The sequence below is a fragment of the Lupinus angustifolius genome, chromosome LG03, assembly GCF_001865875.1.
Source record: "Lupinus angustifolius cultivar Tanjil chromosome LG03, LupAngTanjil_v1.0, whole genome shotgun sequence".
NCBI lineage: Eukaryota > Viridiplantae > Streptophyta > Magnoliopsida > Fabales > Fabaceae > Lupinus > Lupinus angustifolius.
Window position 1 is genome coordinate 24,780,785 of NC_032011.1, and position 18,360 is coordinate 24,799,144.

Here is an 18,360-nt window from a genome sequence, read left to right on the forward strand (position 1 = left end):
AGCAAAAGGCAGAGAACAAATGGTCTACAAACTACACAAAGCACTCTATGGACTCAAACAAGCTCCAAGAGCTTGGAACAAAAGGATAGATGCCTTCTTGTTACAACTTGGCTTCACTAAATGTACAACTGAGCATGGTGTCTATGTAAAAGGGAACTATGCCACTGACTTACTGATTTTGTGTCTCTATGTGGATGACCTTCTCATAACAGGTGCAGACTTTGGCAAAATACTAGCATTCAAAGCTCAGATGCAAGCTGAGTTTGAGATGACTGATCTAGGGGAACTCTCCTACTTTCTAGGCATCGAATTCAAGAAAACCAAGGCTGGCACATTAATGCATCAGAAGAAATACACAACTGATGTATTGCAGAGGTTTGAGATGATGAATTGTAACCATGTATCAACTCATATTGATGCAGGGGCAACACTATGTGAAGAAGGAACAGATCAAGTGGTAGACAAAACTCTGTATAGACAAATGGTGGGATCATTGAGGTACATATGCAATTCAAGGCCTGATATTGCAGTTGGTGTTGGCTGGATCAGCAGATTTATGGAATCTCCCAAGCAAAGTCATCTAATTGCAGTAAAAAAGCTACTTAGATACTTAAAAGGGACCCTAAACTATGGGATCATGTACCCTGCTGAAGTGAAGGAGTGCAACAAGAACCTATGTGGTTTTTCTGATGCTGATTGGTGCGGGGACAAAATAGATAGGAAGAGCACTACTGGTTATCTCTTCTTCCTTGGCACTGCTCCTATAAGTTGGTGTTCTAAGAAGCAAGAGGTAGTAGCTTTGTCATCATGCGAAGCAGAGTACATTGCAGCCAGTATGAGTGCTTGTCAAGCTGCTTGGTTGAGTGCTCTTATGGCAGAATTGAAACTGGAAACAGAAGAGGTAAAGCTACTGCTAATGGTTGATAACAAATCTGCTATAAACTTGGCCATGAATCCAGTTGCTCATGGAAGAAGCAAGCATATTGAAACCAGATTTCACTACATAAGAGAACAAGTGAACAAAGGGAAATTGGAATTGGAATTCTGCAAATCTGAGAATCAATTGGCTGACATTTTAACCAAGCCATTGAAGAAAGAAAGATTTGAAACCTTGAGGAAGAAGATTGGCTTGATAAACAATGTAAACTGAATTAAGGAAGAGTGTTAATTCTTGTTTGGTAATTCAGTTTTGTTAGTTGATGGAACTTACTATTTTTAGGTTGTTAGTTAGTTGATCATTGCTATAAATAGTAAGTCATATGCATTGTAAAAACTGAATCATTCTTCTCTTCTTTGATCAAGCAATACACTAATATTCATTGAACTCTTCTTGTTAATTTCTTCATTTTCTTCTTCTCTGTTCTTCCTCCTCTGTTCTTCTTCTGTTTCTCCTCTTCTTCCAACAGGTTTAAGTCAGTTTTATTATCCCAAAGGAAACTAACTATTTGACTGAATTTATGGTAAATATTGGTGCACAATCGGTTCAAAGTTGCATTATTGGATTTTGCAAGTACTAGGAATCAGTGTTATAGTAGTTAATAAGGGAATGAAGTGTAGGAAAAAATAAATTACATTTACACAAAAAATTATTATAATGCATTTTTAAGTGGCAAAAGTTAATTGGTTTGTACAGAAATCCTTTAGAACTTTCGATCCACCAAATTTTCACTGTGATTTTGTTTCCCCTTATTCAGGTTAATAGAATTTCTATGGCTTCTAAAATACATAAATGGTTTTCTAATTACAAATACTGAGAAACTCTCTAACCAATGGAATGTTAAGAATCAGCTGGAATCAAGATTTCATCCATGAAAATAATATTTCTTTCCTTGTATTTAGATTTCTGTACTATTTAAATTTACATTAATTAGCTAATTTGTTATGCTTTATGCTTGGAGGACAAAAATTCATGTACTGTAATTAATTGAATTAAATGTTCATTAAATAGCCATCAATTATGTATTCGATTCAAATTTACCAAATTTACATTATTTTGAAATTATTGTTATTCAGTAAAAAAATAGTCTGACTTAACCAAAAGAATAATATACATGAATTAGCAATTCTCATGTTAGTTTGTTATCTACAAGATTTACAGAAAAATCGTAGCCTGATCTCTTTACACACAGAAAATATTGACATGTGTTCTGTCTCACCAATAAAATGTTTTCATATGCTATCATAATAAAATATTTATTACCATATTCAAAACACAATTATACTTATTATCAACAATGCACTTAAAAATGAAAATCGAAATAATTCCTGTCATGATTATACTCTATAAAAATTTCATTGTTTTACAAATAGGTCAACATCTTCTATTCAAAAAGTTTTTCACTTTTATATGTCACTACTTGTAATATAGTTGGAGTGAAAATTAAAAGAGTTACTTAATTTATTATAAAATATGAATAATTATAAAATAAATTATGGGAATTATTTAAGAATAATAGTAAAATTGCATGATTATGTATATTAGTATTGTTGACTAGTGGTGTGACAAATAGAAAATCATGTCACCCCATGATACATAACGCCAAGTGAGAATTATAACTAAGAATTAAAGCTAAATGGTCCATCTCATTCCTTAAATGTGATGGAGTGTTTTGACTATTAAATCTTTATCTCAATCACTATTGCCATAATTGCTACAAATGGCAACGCTTCTTACTATAAGCAAAGCTTTTACCCTTTCTGTTTTTGTTCATCAATTTTGCTCACTAACATTGCATATATATTACACTATATGCAATGTTATGGGGTCTCTCAACCATAATGTCAATTCGTCCCATCACCAACCACCATGGTTCAACAAATTTGATCTAGTGTTTCGACTATCATAAGAGCTTAATGAATTGAGCATAGATGAATTGAATACGAGATGAAAATTGTGACATTAGTGTAAATAAATCTTTAATAATTATAATTTTAAACTATTTTTTACTAAAATAAATTTTTAAACTAATAAAGTCTTATTTCTCCTTATAAGCTAGGATCCGAGAAATTTGAACTCCAATTATTTCAGCAAAGTATCAGGGTTTGACGAACAAATCTTCCTTTTTTAGTTTTTGAATTTCAAGTTATTAAAGATTAACACATGCATCAAGTTTCCACTAGATCTCATGTGGACGTGACTTTTTGTCTGCCAAATCAGTAGTTAATGGCAGTAAATTAATATGAAAATATTTTTTTGGGTACATAGATAACACAAGGATATATACTAACCGTTTCTTATTTTGGATAAAACCATAAATAAATTTTCTATAAGGACTAAAGTTATCTTGAGACATAGTAAAACCATATCCACCAGTATTTTACTTTACATTCTCTAATGTTTTTCAATTTATCCAAAGTCCATTCAAATTTTCCCGTCCTTTATTTCTGTAAATGAAACAAATTTGTGAAAATTAATGACTTAGCCGGTTCACGGTTAAGAGTTTAATATATATGTACCGCATTATTGTTATTGCAATTTTTTTTACTTTTATAATAACATATCATCCATAAGTTGTATTACTTTTATTTTTGTTCAGTAGTTAATGATGATTAACATATGAATGATGAATGGTGTGTCAATAATATAAAAAAGTAATTATATGATTATTGTACACATATTAATCTCATTTTTTGGTACTACCAATAATATATTTTGTATTTTGTTTATAAAGAATTAATTCATTTTGAAATTCGTGAATATTTCTCCTAACAAGTGTCACTTCCAAGAACTGAACTATCGACCTTTGAATCCATTAAGGTCTTACTCTATTAGAGAAAATGTTCACTTTAATAGCCAGCAAGATGGTCACTCTACTACCCAAAGGACGAGAAAGAAATGAACAATTAAGCACATCAACAACAATAAAAGCAAAAGCGAGATGGGGTACTTTTAAAGAATATATATGATGAGTGGATGATGGGGGGATAAAGTCATAAAACTGATTTTTTTGGAAACAAATTATTTTATAAACTGCAACGTGGACATATATGATAAACAAGTAACGAATATGTGTTTAAGGTTTTTGAGTGACTAAAAGAGTATCTCTAGCACTTATCTTACTTATATATAGAAAAAAAACATTTAAAATAAAATGATAGTGATAACTTGTAGTTTATATATGATAATATTCATATAGACATTTGATGATCTTTGGAATTATTAATTTCTAAAAGGATGTCCAACCAAACTTTTTCTCATTTTATTCTCCCACTTCCTGTAAAAAAACAAATTAATTAATATCTCCTCTACAATTTTTCATAAAATTAGTTAATTATTTGTTTGGTATTATCAAGATATTCCCTTATATTTTTTGAATAACTAATATCTTTCAGAGTTCGTGACTGTCTATTCCGACAAATATCTCTTCATAAAATCAAACTCTCAACAAAAATACAGACCTTACTCTACTAAACCAACATTTTATTCATAATTCCTTAACTATTTGGTACTAAATAATAATTCAATCAAAAAGACATTTGTTTCACTTTCATTTCAACCATCTCATTAGAAATCAAAACAATATCTTCTGAATAATAACCTAGATCCTCATCACCAACTATGGTTCCAATTTCCAAACGGCCAAACCAATTAGAAATCGAAGAGGAAAAAACAGAGTGATGTAAAACCCTAATCATCTATATCCTTAGAAAGATAACACGTGTCACAAGCTGAAAACTCGCTAAAATTCCTTTTTATTTGTAGAGGCAAAAAATCGCAGAGGAACCAACACAAAATCTCCCTCTCTCTCTCTCTCTCTCTCTCTCTCTCCCTCTCCCCCCCTCTCTCTCTCTCTCTTCATTATCTTTATTTATCTTTCTCCCACGCCTTCTGCCACCAAAATCTCTCTCCTTTTAATTTCTCTTCAACTAGAATTATTGAGAGAGAAAGACACTAAATTCTGAGAGATGAAACAGTGTACAACGTTAACTCCTTCGGAGAATGAAGTTGTTCAAATCCTTCTTGAGTTTGGTACAATAACACTCTCAAACATGGAGTCTGGGTTTCAATTCCCACTCACTTGGGGACGCAAACGATTAAGATCTGCAATATCTGATACCCCATCATCATCTTCATCACCACCACTACCCAAAGCAGAAGCTTCAAGTCCTGCAACCCCTCTTTCGTTTTCTCCTAGTGAATCTGAAGATAAACGAACCCTCTTGAGAAAAAACGTTTCTCTCAAAAGGGTATCTATATGATTTATCATCTACCCTACCAATCATTTCAAAATTGTATTTTTATTTGTTATATTCTATGTTGAATAATTTTTGGTTATTCTGTACTATGTAGAAGAAAGATCACTATTTGAAGACTATAGAAGAGCTCATTAAAGACAACGTTTTGCTTCATAGAGTAAGTTTTTTATTTTGTTTAATTCTTTTATGTTGTTTTTATTGTTAGATAACAGAACTTGCAAGTAATTCTGGTTTTCTCCTGAACCTTTGAACCCTGGATTATAGCTGAGATATTTTGCAATTTTTTTGAAAAAGGAATTTTTGTTACTGGTTTTGATTGATGTAAAATCCATTCAGGAAGTGATGAATGTGAAGTGTCATTTTGAGAAACTGAAGTTCTTGAATTCAAAGTTGAAAGCGAGAAAACAAGAGGTGCATATCTTCTTTCTGTTTTTTTTTCTTCTTCATTTTTAATGTTTTTAAATTCCGTTTGTTTTAGTCTGAGTTATGTTTTGCTTTATCTCTTCGTGACGTGGGTCCCACCCCTTTTTATTTTGATTCATTTAAATAATTTATGAATTTAATACCTCGTAAATCTTCGTTAATCATCATTGATGGATGATATACTGACGGATAAAAAAACTTTACCTACTTTACCGTGACGGTCCAAAGATTTTAAACTCATAACTTATATGGTTTCCAATTTTTACAGTTAAGTCTACCTAAGCAGCCATATCAATCAGAAATCCCAACCATGCTTCACTCTCCATCATTGATCCTTAATCAGCCACAAATTGGTGACACTATTGAGGGCAATAATTATATGGCTCAGTTTCAAATCCTGCAACAAACGATGTCGTTTGAAATGCTATCATCTTCTAGTTTCAATGGATTGGGCAATAATAATAAAATAGTGGGCCCAATTGGAATTCCAGATTTGAATTTATTACCAAATGATGAGCCCATTATAGGAGAAGAATGTGGTAATGTGAGTGTTGCTGATAAGAATTTGAGTAGGGCCATAGAAGCAGCACAAGCCAGACAGAAAAGAATTCAGATTTGCAAGTTCAAGAATCCCATTACTAATAGTAAAGTGCGTTACTCTTGGAGATGAAATATTATATTTTTTTTATCATATGCTTCTTAGTTTTCTAATTTTTTTCCATAGTTTTGTCGTTTAAACTCTTGGAGCCACATCTTTTGTCCTACACTTTACGATAAATAAGGGGTACATGAAGTTGTACAAAGTTTTGAGACAGAAGATATAGTACAAAGTTTTTATATATTAGTTGATGTTGATGTAGTTTTTTCAATAAGGAGTATTTAGTAGTCGTGAAGTGTTAGACACTTGACAGAGCGTGTAATTTGGAAGCTCTAGAGATTTTGCTGGATTTGAGTAATGTATGTGGTTCACTCAAATAAGCTTGATGACTAAAAATGTTTCACATCATGTTACGTTTTTCATTATTATTCTTGTTCAAGAATTCTAATCACTGTGTTTTAAGAATTATTTGGTACAATGAATTTTAAGAGGGTGTAATGAAAAAGTGATAGTAGCATATAATAACTCGTATATATTAGCATTCTTTTTCTTGAAGAATCTCTCATATTATGTCTACTTGGGAAACTTGTTATTATGATTAATAAGAGGGTTTAATTATAACTCTTGGATTTAATGATAATCCTTACGGATGCATGCTAAGGATTTCAATTAACATTGAACTGCCATCTAGTGAAGTGAGTTAACGTTCTCCTAACGTAGGTTGTATCAAGGCTAATGTAAATGGTTTTGCACGTAATGCTGGGAAATAGTTTTGTCTTGTTATCGTTCGGATTGAATTGGATGGATTTGGATATATATTTGGATCCTAGTTCGTTATTTGGACTCCTCTTTTTTGGTCTTTTCGGGTAATGAACTCACATAATCAGAAAGTACATAACTTAGTTATCTCTTAAATATATTTTTTTCTGCTAAGGAACCTAACATTACACAAATATAATATCACTTTTTCACAGTATAATGTAACAAACATGACAAATAGGAGTTATAAAGGTGGTTAGATAATAGGGTGTAGGAGGTTGAGGGTAGAGTCTCACCACAACAAAATACTAACTTAACAACTAACATACTAACAATTGCCGATCAAAAAAAAAATGTCTAAGTTACTATATATTTATATTTAGGAATTATCGATCTGAATATTTTATTACTCGAACCTATTTACTAGTAGAATCTCCACTACCAAGTACCCAAAGGTTCAAAAGAATCGGATGCAAGAATATTCAATTTAGTATGTTGATTAAGTTCTATATAATATGTTGGTTAATTTCATTCGAATACACGATCATTTTCTCACTTTTTAATTTCTAATACATGGGCCATCACACAGCACATGATTGTTGCTAATCCGTAAAACTGCACATGATTGTTGCTAATCCGAACAATCTGAAGATTATTTAGCTGTAAGTAAAAATATAAGCACTCTCAATGTCACTCATTACTACTACTACTACATTTTAGGAAGATATTGCTTTAGTTTTGAATTTAATGGTATATCAAGGATAATAGATTTTGTTTAAATGAAGTTTGGTTCTAACTTCTAAGATCATTTTTAAAAATAACTAAGTCAAACTGAAGGTCTTATTTGCGTGTATATGCGTAGTACTAGTTAGACACTTCCAGTTATGTTTGGCAAAATTGGAAAGCTTGAATAAAATGCTGAAAACTAAAAACTACATAAGGCTAATAAGCTACCCTGTGTGATTGCCCTGCATCTATTATTTGCAACTTTAGCCCAAAAACGTGTTTGAGGTGTTGTTATATGAACAAGATTCTGTGTCCCAAAACGACTATGTCCTTGTGTTCCTAACCAATCAACTTCTAATATAAAAACGTTAATTTGTGCTTTTAGAATTTTTCTTTTTAATTAAATATTATTTTTATTAGATCGAGGCGGATATTAGTCTATACTCTATAGTATTGGTAAAACATCAATATCATCATTAAAATTGATATAATTCGTCAATTTAATTCCTTTAGCTTAATGTTTGGAGTGAGAACTTGCTCTACTACTAATACATGCCTCCTCTTTTTGCCAAAGAAAAATACAAGCTGATGACATGATTTTCATTAAAGTGTACACTTCGTAGACTAATTTTGGCAATGTAAGATCCTTTTCTGTGCTCGTGAAAACAAATTACTACAGCAGCTATCAGAACAATCTAAGATAATTTATGTTTCTGATATTGCAGTCATGACTTCAGTAATGATAAAACAGCCAAAGAATGCTTTTCATCATTGAATTGGTGACTCGGCTTCACTATTTGATAAGCATTGTGAGATCCACGTAAAACACAATGAGCCCAACACCTTCAAATTTCATTTCTTTTTTATTCTCAATTTCTGTATATATAAAAGAAGCACCTGATCTCATTGTTTAGCCTTTTGATAAACTCACTCCTTGTACTTTAATTAAAGAAATTATAAACATAAAAATGAAGAAAAAAATGGACCATTATTCCAAAAAAATATTATACTATTTTATTGGTCCTTCAGGATAGGGATCAGATTGAAAATTGGGAGAGTGCCCAATTGTCGTAACCAGGCTTTGGGGTAGACACCCATCTCGCATTAAAATAGCGAGATTAATCCACTCCTCATTTCCCCGTTGCTGCCTGAAGGATCATGCTTTTCTAAATATTATTTCCATCTACTTATAAGGACCGAGTTTGTTCTCTCTCGTAGTTCCACCCGGTGTGGGACTTAAATAATAAGCAAACTCGACTATATGGTTCGCTTAGTGAACAAACACAATATGTTATTTGATGTAAACATTATCAAGTGTGAAGATCACTTTGCATCATTGAACTTGAAAACCAGAATACAACATGAAAAGGAAAAACCAGAAGCAACTTCTTCTCCTTGAATCCATCTACGAAAGACTTAAAAGTTGAAACCAAAGTAAAAAAAAGGTGCAAACAAACATGTACCCCTACATCAAAACAGAACAATCAACTCGTACTCAATTAGATATGATAGTACAATTCATCCTAAAATATGTATATTGTGTTTGTTCGTTTGAATAGATTCACCCAAATTCACCTATAACTCCTTAAATGTAGGCTAAAATCAATAATTTTACTCTATACTAATTGATAAAATTATAACTTAATCAATAAAGTTTTATTGTAAACAATGAGTGAAATATTTATAAATTGTTAGTGTATATATTTATTCATGATCATTATATCATAATTTGCTTAATTTATTATATTTAAAAGTGAATAATAATTAAATAAGTGATAGATAATGTAACGACAGTACAAGAAACTATTACACTCTCAATGTATACAACTATAAGCAATCTACAATTTTACTTGAAAATAAATGTAAAATAAAGTTAAGAAAAAAATATCTACATCGAAAATGTCAAAAAATTTTACATTGTCATTATATTAGAACACCAAAATGGGTCCCACAAAGTGAAAAGCCATTCTTAAAATCAGAGAAGAATTAGGATACTACTAACTCTCTTAATGTAACTTGTAGTCTATAGAAAAGAATGATTTCTATAACTCACTCCTCATTTGCACCTTCTCCTTCTTCATTCCTATTCACATTCTCTACATTCTAACTCACCCTCTTTCTCTTATCTAAGATTTCATATAAATGGATCCTCTAACACTATTTTTTTCATTTTTACTAACACTTCATCTATCAATATCAGGTAAAATTCACAAATTGAAATTTCGTTTTCCAAATTTTCATTAATTATAAGTAACTTATGTATACTGTTGTATTTGATTAAATTTATAACAGGGGTTATATCAACAGCAACATTCACATTTCTTAACAAATGTGACTACACAATTTGGCCAGCTATTCTCTCTAACGCTGGATTCGCTTCTCTCTCAACCACCGGTTTCGTTCTTCTAACCGGTGACTCCAAAACTATAACCGCACCACTTCTTGGGGTGGTCGCGTCTTATTCTGGGTTGACACCACAGATAAATAACAACAACAACAACAACACAATGGTATACGTAGGTGGTGCAGATCATAGTGAAATTTCATCATCATGGTCCATATGTACCCATTTCAGAGAGTCCCATGCCACTGTCAGCATCACTATTGCTATTTGGCTCTTATGCCACCTCTTATACTAACCACTTCCCTCAACATTTTTATAAAAGCAGTGTACTGGATATTAAAAGACATGTTTTTATTAGGGGAGGTAATGGACTAGTGGGGGAATTTTTGACTTATTTGCTTATAGAGTTTCTGGTTTAGATGAGTAGGTCTCCTATTGAATTATGTGTGTTGGGTGATGAGATTCATTTATTGGTTAAGGAATTTTGAGACTATAATCCATTATGGCATCAAAAGAGAAGCAAGTAAAGGATAAAGAAAATAACACACAAGATTTAACGTGGAAAAACCCCTCAGTGTGAGAGGAAAAAAACCACGGGCGATCAAGAGCAAAATTTCACTATGTAAAAAAGAAGAGTACAAGAAATCCTCTTATAATGATGAGGACAAATGACAATATTTTTCTCACAAATACTCTCTCAAATGGAACAAGAATTCTCACCAAGAATGCACTCACAATATATGTGTAAATGAAAGAGATGTTGTGTGTTGTGAAGATGATTTTGAAGCTCTGTATATGTGTCCTTTTATAGGCAAGCAAAGTCTTGGTATCTTGGATATGAAGCATTGGATGCTTGGAAACAAAGTCATAAAAGTGACATAAAATGCCCTTAAAGAGAGGCCCATAAAATGCCCATAAAATTCTTTTAAGGCATAGTAATGAGAGGCATCTAACAGTTTTGGTTTAGATGAGTAGGTCTCCTATAGAATTATGTGTGTTGGGCGATGAGATTCATTTATTGGTTAAAGAATTTTGAGACTATAATCCATTATGGCAAAAGCAAATGGACTGTCTATTTTTATAAACAAATGGACTCGTGTCTGATTAATTTCTGTCTTCTATCTACATATTAGTGAGTAAATACTTAGTATAATGTTTTGCCAATACTTTATAGAGAAAACTTGCTTTCAAAAATTGAATATCACATTTGATCTTATCGTTACACTTCCACATATTTTGATGAAAAAGAGAAGAGGGCTAAAATTGTCAGAAGTGGGATTTGAACCCACGCTCTCTCACGAGAACCAGAACTTGAGTCTGGCGCCTTAGACCACTCGGCCATCCTGACTTCATGGTATAATTCAATATCATTACATATTAACCATAAGATAGTATAATAGATTGTTAATAAAACACAAATAGTATATATAATTTAAATACTGAGAAGTATAGAATTGGCATCGTATAATACTCCTCTCTCCATTCTCTACTCTCTTGTTTGCATTTCAATTAATGGGTATTTCTGATAAGGTGGTGAGTAACCTCACCATAATCTATGTGGCTATGTTGGTTGTGATTAAAGGCTTTGGGTTTATTATCTATGGGCAAAATTACAGTGTTTGTTTTATTGTGATTGTTTCCACCACCTTAATGTTTTTGATTCTGATAGTAACGCTTATTTGGGACGTGTCACGTAAAGCCAAATATGCATTCAAGCGACACCATAATCATGCACATGAAAAATGCAAGGGTGGTATCTGTTGGCACGGTGTTACTAACAAATTCTCAGCTTCTCAGGTTCACTTTATACTCCCTCGTCACATTCCCAATGCTAATGTTCTTTGACACTACCCTTCTATATATTTATGATCACTCGGTAAAATTAGTGTTTTTTGTCTCCCTTTTGTAGTTATAAAAATAGGTGTTTTTGTATCTGGGTAATGTAAGTGTACGATGTTTTAAATTGCGGTTACAATTAAGGTGGTTTGAGTTTGTTGTCATGTTTCAGATTATGGTTATTATCAATGTAGTAATTTATGAAAATGAGAGTGATATATCTACATATGATCATATGGCATGTATAACATGTATATATGAGGAAGATGGAAGTTTTATGTGAAAATTAATAAATGAATATTAATTTCTCTCTTTATTTCTTCTTCTTTTTAGAGAGAAATGAGCAAAAGGTTATGTTCCAGCTTCAAAATTCCTGGCTTTATCTTTGTTGTGTTGTCATATAACAAAAGATATTTGCAAATATAACATAACATGATAAATATATGGAGTAAATTAGATGAGGGTTTCACTGCTGTCTCAATGCATTGCACTGCAGATTTTGTAGTATATATTTACTCATTTACTCGTGTTAACATCCATGTGTGTATAAAGCATGACCATGGATAACTTGACATCAAATATTATAACCAAGCATTATCATGAGATATCTGAAAATCCAAAAAAGAAATACTAGATAGAAAAAAAGACCAAAACGTTGATCAAAGGTGGTGAAAAGAATGCTAAACATCTAAGCTGTGAAGCATCTCTAAAAATATCATAATGTGTAGGAGAAATTAAAAGCATTACTTAAATCCTGAGTTGACAAAGAAGAGCAACACACACCATGAATTTGAGTATTTTACTAACAACAAAAGCTTCAATAGTATTTAGGCATAAACATGTAAGCAGAAAATTTTGAGACATGCATTTCTCAGTTGGTGACCTCTTCGTTTCCCTATTTTTACAGTTTATTACTCTAATAATGGAAACTAATATGACAAACATGATAATATGCCTAAAAATTTCTTTGACTTATGAAAGAAATTACAGCTAATGTACCAAGCCTTCTGTGCTAGTACTACCTTTCTATGAAGCTAAAGGAAGAAAAAGCAACAAAAGAGTAAGTAAATAAGAAAAAGAAAACCCAATTCCCCCCTATGGCAATCAATATTATAAATCATATTACATCCATCCCAGCTTTTATTGAGTTCCGTCTGGATCTTCTGTTACTGAAGGATGCCAGTGCAGCAATCCACTCTTGACGATCGTTTCCGGTAATAAAGCATCAGTTGGAGGCTGTATTTATAAACAGTTCAGAAGAGAGGTAAATCATAAAATTAGAAACTACTTCCATGGAGGTTGTGGATGCTTGTAGTTAAATGGGTAGGATTCCCATCCACTGTCTGGTTCCTTTCTTTTTCCACCAACCCCAGAACTGGAGGGTTGTAGCATGGTGCCTTGACCCGGGAAGAAAAACTGACGTGCTGTTAATGCATCTCTATTCCCACCACCCTCAATCATGAAGCCAGAGTTTAGGTCAAGGTTAGGAGGGTGTGACGGTCCAGCTCCATTTAAAGCAAGTTGTGTAGCAGACATGTTCATGATGTACGGTGGCTGAGAATAAGATGGAAGGACAGTTGATGAAGATCCTGCAGCAACTTGAGGGACAACTGAAGCTCCTCTAGAGTCCACCATATATGGAATCGTGCCACCTGACCCATACATGGCTGATGAATAAGACAAAGGGGGTGTTGAAGCAGATGCTACTCCATTATACCCGAAAATACTTGAATGATTGTAGGATACTGTGGGTGGTATTCCTAAAATGCCACCTGTTCTTGACATTGTAAGATCTATTGCAGGTTCAATAGCCTTGCCATTTGGTAAAAACAAAGTTGGAGGAACATATTCTTCTCTTCTATCAACTTCAACTTTGGTCCCGAATATAGAGATAACAGGAGCATCTGATTTCGAACGCCCGAATGCATCGATAAAATGGGAAGACTTACCTGGCCCCTGATCTACTAAATCAGTTTGAAGGCATGGCCTGTCATTCAAATCAATGTTTCTAACGGAAGGCTGCATCGATGATGTTGATGATGCAGGTGATGGACTCCAATAGCCATTTCTTCCAAGGAAAAGTTGCCCCTCCATCTTCTGATGTGAAGGTTGGGCATCACAATCATCTCCAATACTGTTCAAATCCAATTCCAGCCTGCTTGATCTTTTAGGACTAAATTCCACCGGTAATTGGCCAGGAGGAGGGCCTGAAGATTCGGCAAATGGTTTTGTTTGTCCTTCATCACCATCAGCTACATTTAGATCAAAATCAAGCCAATCCTGCCTCTGCTTGGAAATATCAGAACTCCCACCAACAGAGAGATTCCGCTCACTGTTACGAGGTGATGCTGGACGAAAGGCACTGGTTGCAGCTGACCCCTTCCATCCAAGTGTCCCCTCAAACTGCAAAGGGGACCCGGGCAGCCCAGGATTTGGTGCAGGCTTTGAAGCAGAGACAACCGGTATTGTAGTAGACATAGCATTTACAGAAACATCCATACCATCAGAACCATCTTCATTAAGATCAAACATACAGAGGGGTTTTTCTGAATTACCTCCTGAATCTTCAGCCGCTTCAGTTACCTGCAAAGACTCCATGTTAGGTCTGCATTCCGGCTCAGCCTCAATGTTGTTTGAAATACTCGCACGCTGCTCCACATCAGAACATGCCTCGATAGAGTGGCTTTCTCTGGATGAGACTTCCTTGGGTGGCACAAGATTAGGTTCATCCCCCTTTTCTACAGACTCTGGGCTGCCTGGTTGCCTAATTCCACCTTGAGCAATTTTCTCAGAAGAAGAACTGAGGACTTCTCTCTCAATTTCCAGAGCAATTAGTCGAGTGACTTCTATAGCATCAACCGTGCCATTGTCAAATTCATCAGCAGAACCTTTCTTGTCCATTATGCTAGGGCTTCTGGAACCTTTTCCAGGTTTATTAGAATCAGAAGCATTTGAGGTGTTCTCACCTTCACTAGAAACACGGCCCTTGCCTTCCTTTACTGTTCTGACATATTCTGTTCCAGAGATGGACATCTCTAATATCTCACTCTTTCCCAACTCACTTTCACTGACTGATGAGTCCCACAACAAATTAGAAGGACGGTCATCATCATATTCTGAAACTCCAGATACAGCTATGATATGATCCACCCTGCTCTTTCTATCAGATATAGCTGTCCTCGAGCCATCAGAAATGACTATTTTATGACAGAAACCAACCTCATTATTTTCAACATTATGCTTCAAGGTTGTTTCTTTTACAGGTTCTAGTGCTTTTGTTTCACTAGCACCCATGGAAACAGGTTCAGGCTCTAGCTTAGTGGACACTGAACATATCTCTGGTGCATCTAATTTTTCTGGGGGGCCATTAACATTTTGTTCCTGCTGCTCCTTTTTGGTGAAGTCACTTAACAGTACATCATCTGGTTGTCCTTCAAAACTGTCTTGCTTTAGAACAGGTAAGTTACAGGTTTCAACCAAAGCATTCTCACCTGGAGCATATAATGGTAATCCTTCATGTAGAGAAGCAACTTCTTGGGCAGAAGATGAAACACTAGCAAGATAGTTTGGTGATTTCTCTTTGATTTCTTCACATTTCACACTTGCATCGCCAGAACTCTGTATAGGAACACTGGCAATCCTTTCTGATGGTGAACTATCCGGGCTTCTCAATAGAGACTTCTCACTCCCAGCAAGTCCTGATGCATGATCATTATCATTGCCCACTTCACTTATAGATGGCTGGTCTTCCTCTCTGACAATCTTGCCACTTGCATTGTTGACTTCAGCAATATCACAAGAATCAGCATCACCGTTTCCACCTCCCTTCCAGCTGTCAAACAGTACTCTTGCTCTATTCTGAACCGTAGAGCTATGATGGTCAAGAAGATTACTTACAGTTGCATGAATTCCAGATGAAGCTGACTTCTGACCGTCAAGGTGCAGCTGTTCAACTGCTCGTAACATTGCAGTGATTGTTTCTTCAATAAAGTTATCATTTGCATCAAGAGCAAAATTTTGAGCGTTCTTTAACCATCTATTAATGAACCAAAGTCCATCTAATTGAATAAAAAGATCAAGACAATCTTTATTCTCTGTAGCAGCAATAGTGCTTGCAACAGCAGACCACTGCCTTGTAGCATCGCCAGCATTTTTAGCCACACAATCTTTCTCCTTCTGCATTACAGAAACAAGCTCCTGCACTCTAGAAGGGGTTGTGAGCCCATCTTTCATCTCACTCAAGGTAAAGAAATCTTCAAGAGCCATATTGTCTCACATAGTCATTCTCAGAGCATCAAAGCCATCCTTTTGGCATGCCAGAACCTTCTCTGCCACTGAAAATTCCAATAGGGTTTCTGGAACAAAGTAAATATTCAGATACTTCACCACACATAAAGATCATTGACCAATGTATAGATTTCTAACAATAAACAGAGCACATACAAACCCCAAATTTACAGCAACAATCAAGTAAGATATTAAAAAAATTGACCAACTTTTCAGTTCTCAGTCTAATTTTGCAACTGCAAAACTACAGAGAGCATGTCCCACATATTTAGACCACCATAAATAAAAAGACAGTTTTGCGGAAGATAGGATATAACATAACTGAAGCGTCAAAGTAAGACCTTGGTTGAAGTCATCAATATAGTATCATAGGACTATAATAGATAAAATCAAGAAAACGTGAACATTCAAACAAAAGATTGCTCTTGATTAAATATGAAGAAAATTACTAATATGGCCAACAGACCAAACTATATGTAACTCATAATAAAAGAAGAACATGGTGAACAAGTTCTGTCTTTAGCAGGATGATGGATCAGAAACACGATAAAAAGGGCAGCTCAGCACACAAGGCTCCCACTTAGTAGGCTAATGGAAGGTGAAAAAAAAGGTGCAGGTGTCTAGGTCTAAAAATATGCTTCCATCACTATATCATACATAAAAACTAAAAACCCTACAGATGAAGGATTTTCAAACCACCATAATGCCCACACAATTAATGCCTCTACTGGTCCTGAACTTGAACAAAGAGAGAACAACTCATTTGTTTTATTAATTACCATTGACACATCTGGCAGATTTACTAAGGCAAAAACTAAGCTAGAGCAATGGGCTGCCCTCTACAACATAAGAATTACTTAAAGTGAAAATCAAGTTCACCGATGATGTTATTCATCAATACAAAAACAACATTCTCTTTGGCCCTATAATTATAATCCCCTAGGTGCACCTTGCATTAAAGGGACATTTTTCCCGAATCTAGAGAGGGCTAAGTAGCTATTAACTGTACAAAAATATCTTTATGATATAATAATGCTACGACAATACAGTAATTCTAAATAATAAAATGCAGACACGATATTGTCATTCTTCTGTCATAGAATAAAAAATATCTAAAAATGTCATTCTCTTTTTATGTAACTCACCATTCTTTTATGATAATTAAAATGTGGTATAGAAGTGAAATGGAGGAATACTCAGCTACAGTGAACGCTAATGAATCTAAAGAATCGTTTCGGTTTCACATTTTTTGATACATCCTAGATTCTGAAACTACAACTAATGTGTCATATCTAAGCCTAATAAAAAGAAATATATCCAACAGATCAACAAAATCCAATCAGTTATCACATACAAACTACTCAAAGTTAAAAAAATTCCATAAATCAAGCCCTATCTGGATTAGGGGAAAATAGCAAAAGCTGAATAAGATTACCACTCAATTCGAAGCCGGGTACAATGTTACAGCTATGAATAAAACAAATTGCAACTTTCCTATCACGATCACTGAATAAATATTACTGCATCCCTGAAACAAACAAATTCGGAAATAAACTCAGAACCTTATAAACATAATGTAAATAATAAAAAATTAAAACAAAAACATACATGAAATTATATTTCACAATAAATCCACTTTGGAATTATTAAATACAACAAATAGATACAAACATGAATCATTAATTCTCAACAATACGATGTAACAAACTTTTCATTACAAATATACAAAACCCTAAAACTGGAGGAAAAAAAAACCTTAACATATCGTAATTTCAGAGTTTCGTTGTGTGAGTTGAGTTTATCAAAATTGAAACGCGGATATATTTTTAGCGAATAAAAGAGAGAAAATAAACGAAATTGAGAGTAAGAGAAAGAAGAAAGAGTGTAATTGAGAAAGAGGGAAGGGTAGAATGGTAAAAAGAGACCTCGTAGGTAAGTGAAATCGAAACCCTAGCAGAAGTGACTCAGCTTCTGGTAATGTTATGTTTCTGACGAAGAGAAAGAGAGAGAAGAGATTTTTAATCTATTTGATCACTGTTTTTTTCTTTTCTATCTTATTCTTATTATTATTATTATTATTATTATTATTATTATTATTATTATTATTATTATTATTATTATTATTATTATTATTATTATTATTATTATTATTATTATTATTATTATTATTATTATTATTATTATTATTATT

General features: G+C 33.6%; 2 protein-coding genes and 1 non-coding gene across 4 annotated transcripts; 1 reads left to right on the forward strand and 2 right to left on the reverse strand.

Annotated features, from left to right (window-relative positions):
* On the forward strand, nucleotides 4,755-6,584 carry LOC109343968. Its single transcript, XM_019582512.1, has 4 exons — nucleotides 4,755-5,187; nucleotides 5,291-5,353; nucleotides 5,533-5,607; nucleotides 5,888-6,584. Exons 1-4 carry the CDS (start codon nucleotides 4,906-4,908, stop codon nucleotides 6,287-6,289), a joined length of 822 nt encoding a protein of 273 aa, XP_019438057.1. The 5' UTR covers nucleotides 4,755-4,905; the 3' UTR covers nucleotides 6,290-6,584.
* On the reverse strand, nucleotides 11,311-11,394 carry TRNAL-CAA. Its single transcript has one exon. It is a non-coding gene; the product is annotated as a tRNA-Leu (tRNA).
* On the reverse strand, nucleotides 12,818-18,204 carry LOC109343969. Of its 2 annotated transcripts, none has more exons than XM_019582514.1 (3): nucleotides 18,095-18,204; nucleotides 17,605-17,697; nucleotides 12,818-16,216 (listed from the first exon to the last, which is right to left on the reverse strand). In XM_019582514.1, the coding sequence occupies exon 3, from the start codon at nucleotides 16,146-16,148 to the stop codon at nucleotides 13,167-13,169; it is 2,982 nt and encodes a 993-aa protein (XP_019438059.1). In that variant the 5' UTR covers nucleotides 16,149-16,216; nucleotides 17,605-17,697; nucleotides 18,095-18,204; the 3' UTR covers nucleotides 12,818-13,166. The 2 variants fall into 2 exon arrangements, with proteins under 2 accessions (XP_019438059.1, XP_019438058.1); XM_019582513.1 differs by having other exon boundaries at nucleotides 12,818-16,237.

What these genes read in the sequence shown, in the direction of transcription:
- LOC109343968 (XM_019582512.1), top strand. Translation starts at nt 4,906, where the DNA reads ATGAAACAGTGTACAACGTTAACTCCTTCGGAGAATGAAGTTGTTCAA. An exon ending in ACAACGTTTTGCTTCATAGA is followed by an intron (nt 5,354 to 5,532) that starts GTAAGTTTTTTA and finishes AAATCCATTCAG; the next exon opens with GAAGTGATGAATGTGAAGTG. An exon ending in TGAAAGCGAGAAAACAAGAG is followed by an intron (nt 5,608 to 5,887) that starts GTGCATATCTTC and finishes CAATTTTTACAG; the next exon opens with TTAAGTCTACCTAAGCAGCC.
- LOC109343969 (XM_019582514.1), bottom strand. Translation starts at nt 16,148, where the DNA reads ATGGCTCTTGAAGATTTCTTTACCTTGAGTGAGATGAAAGATGGGCTC.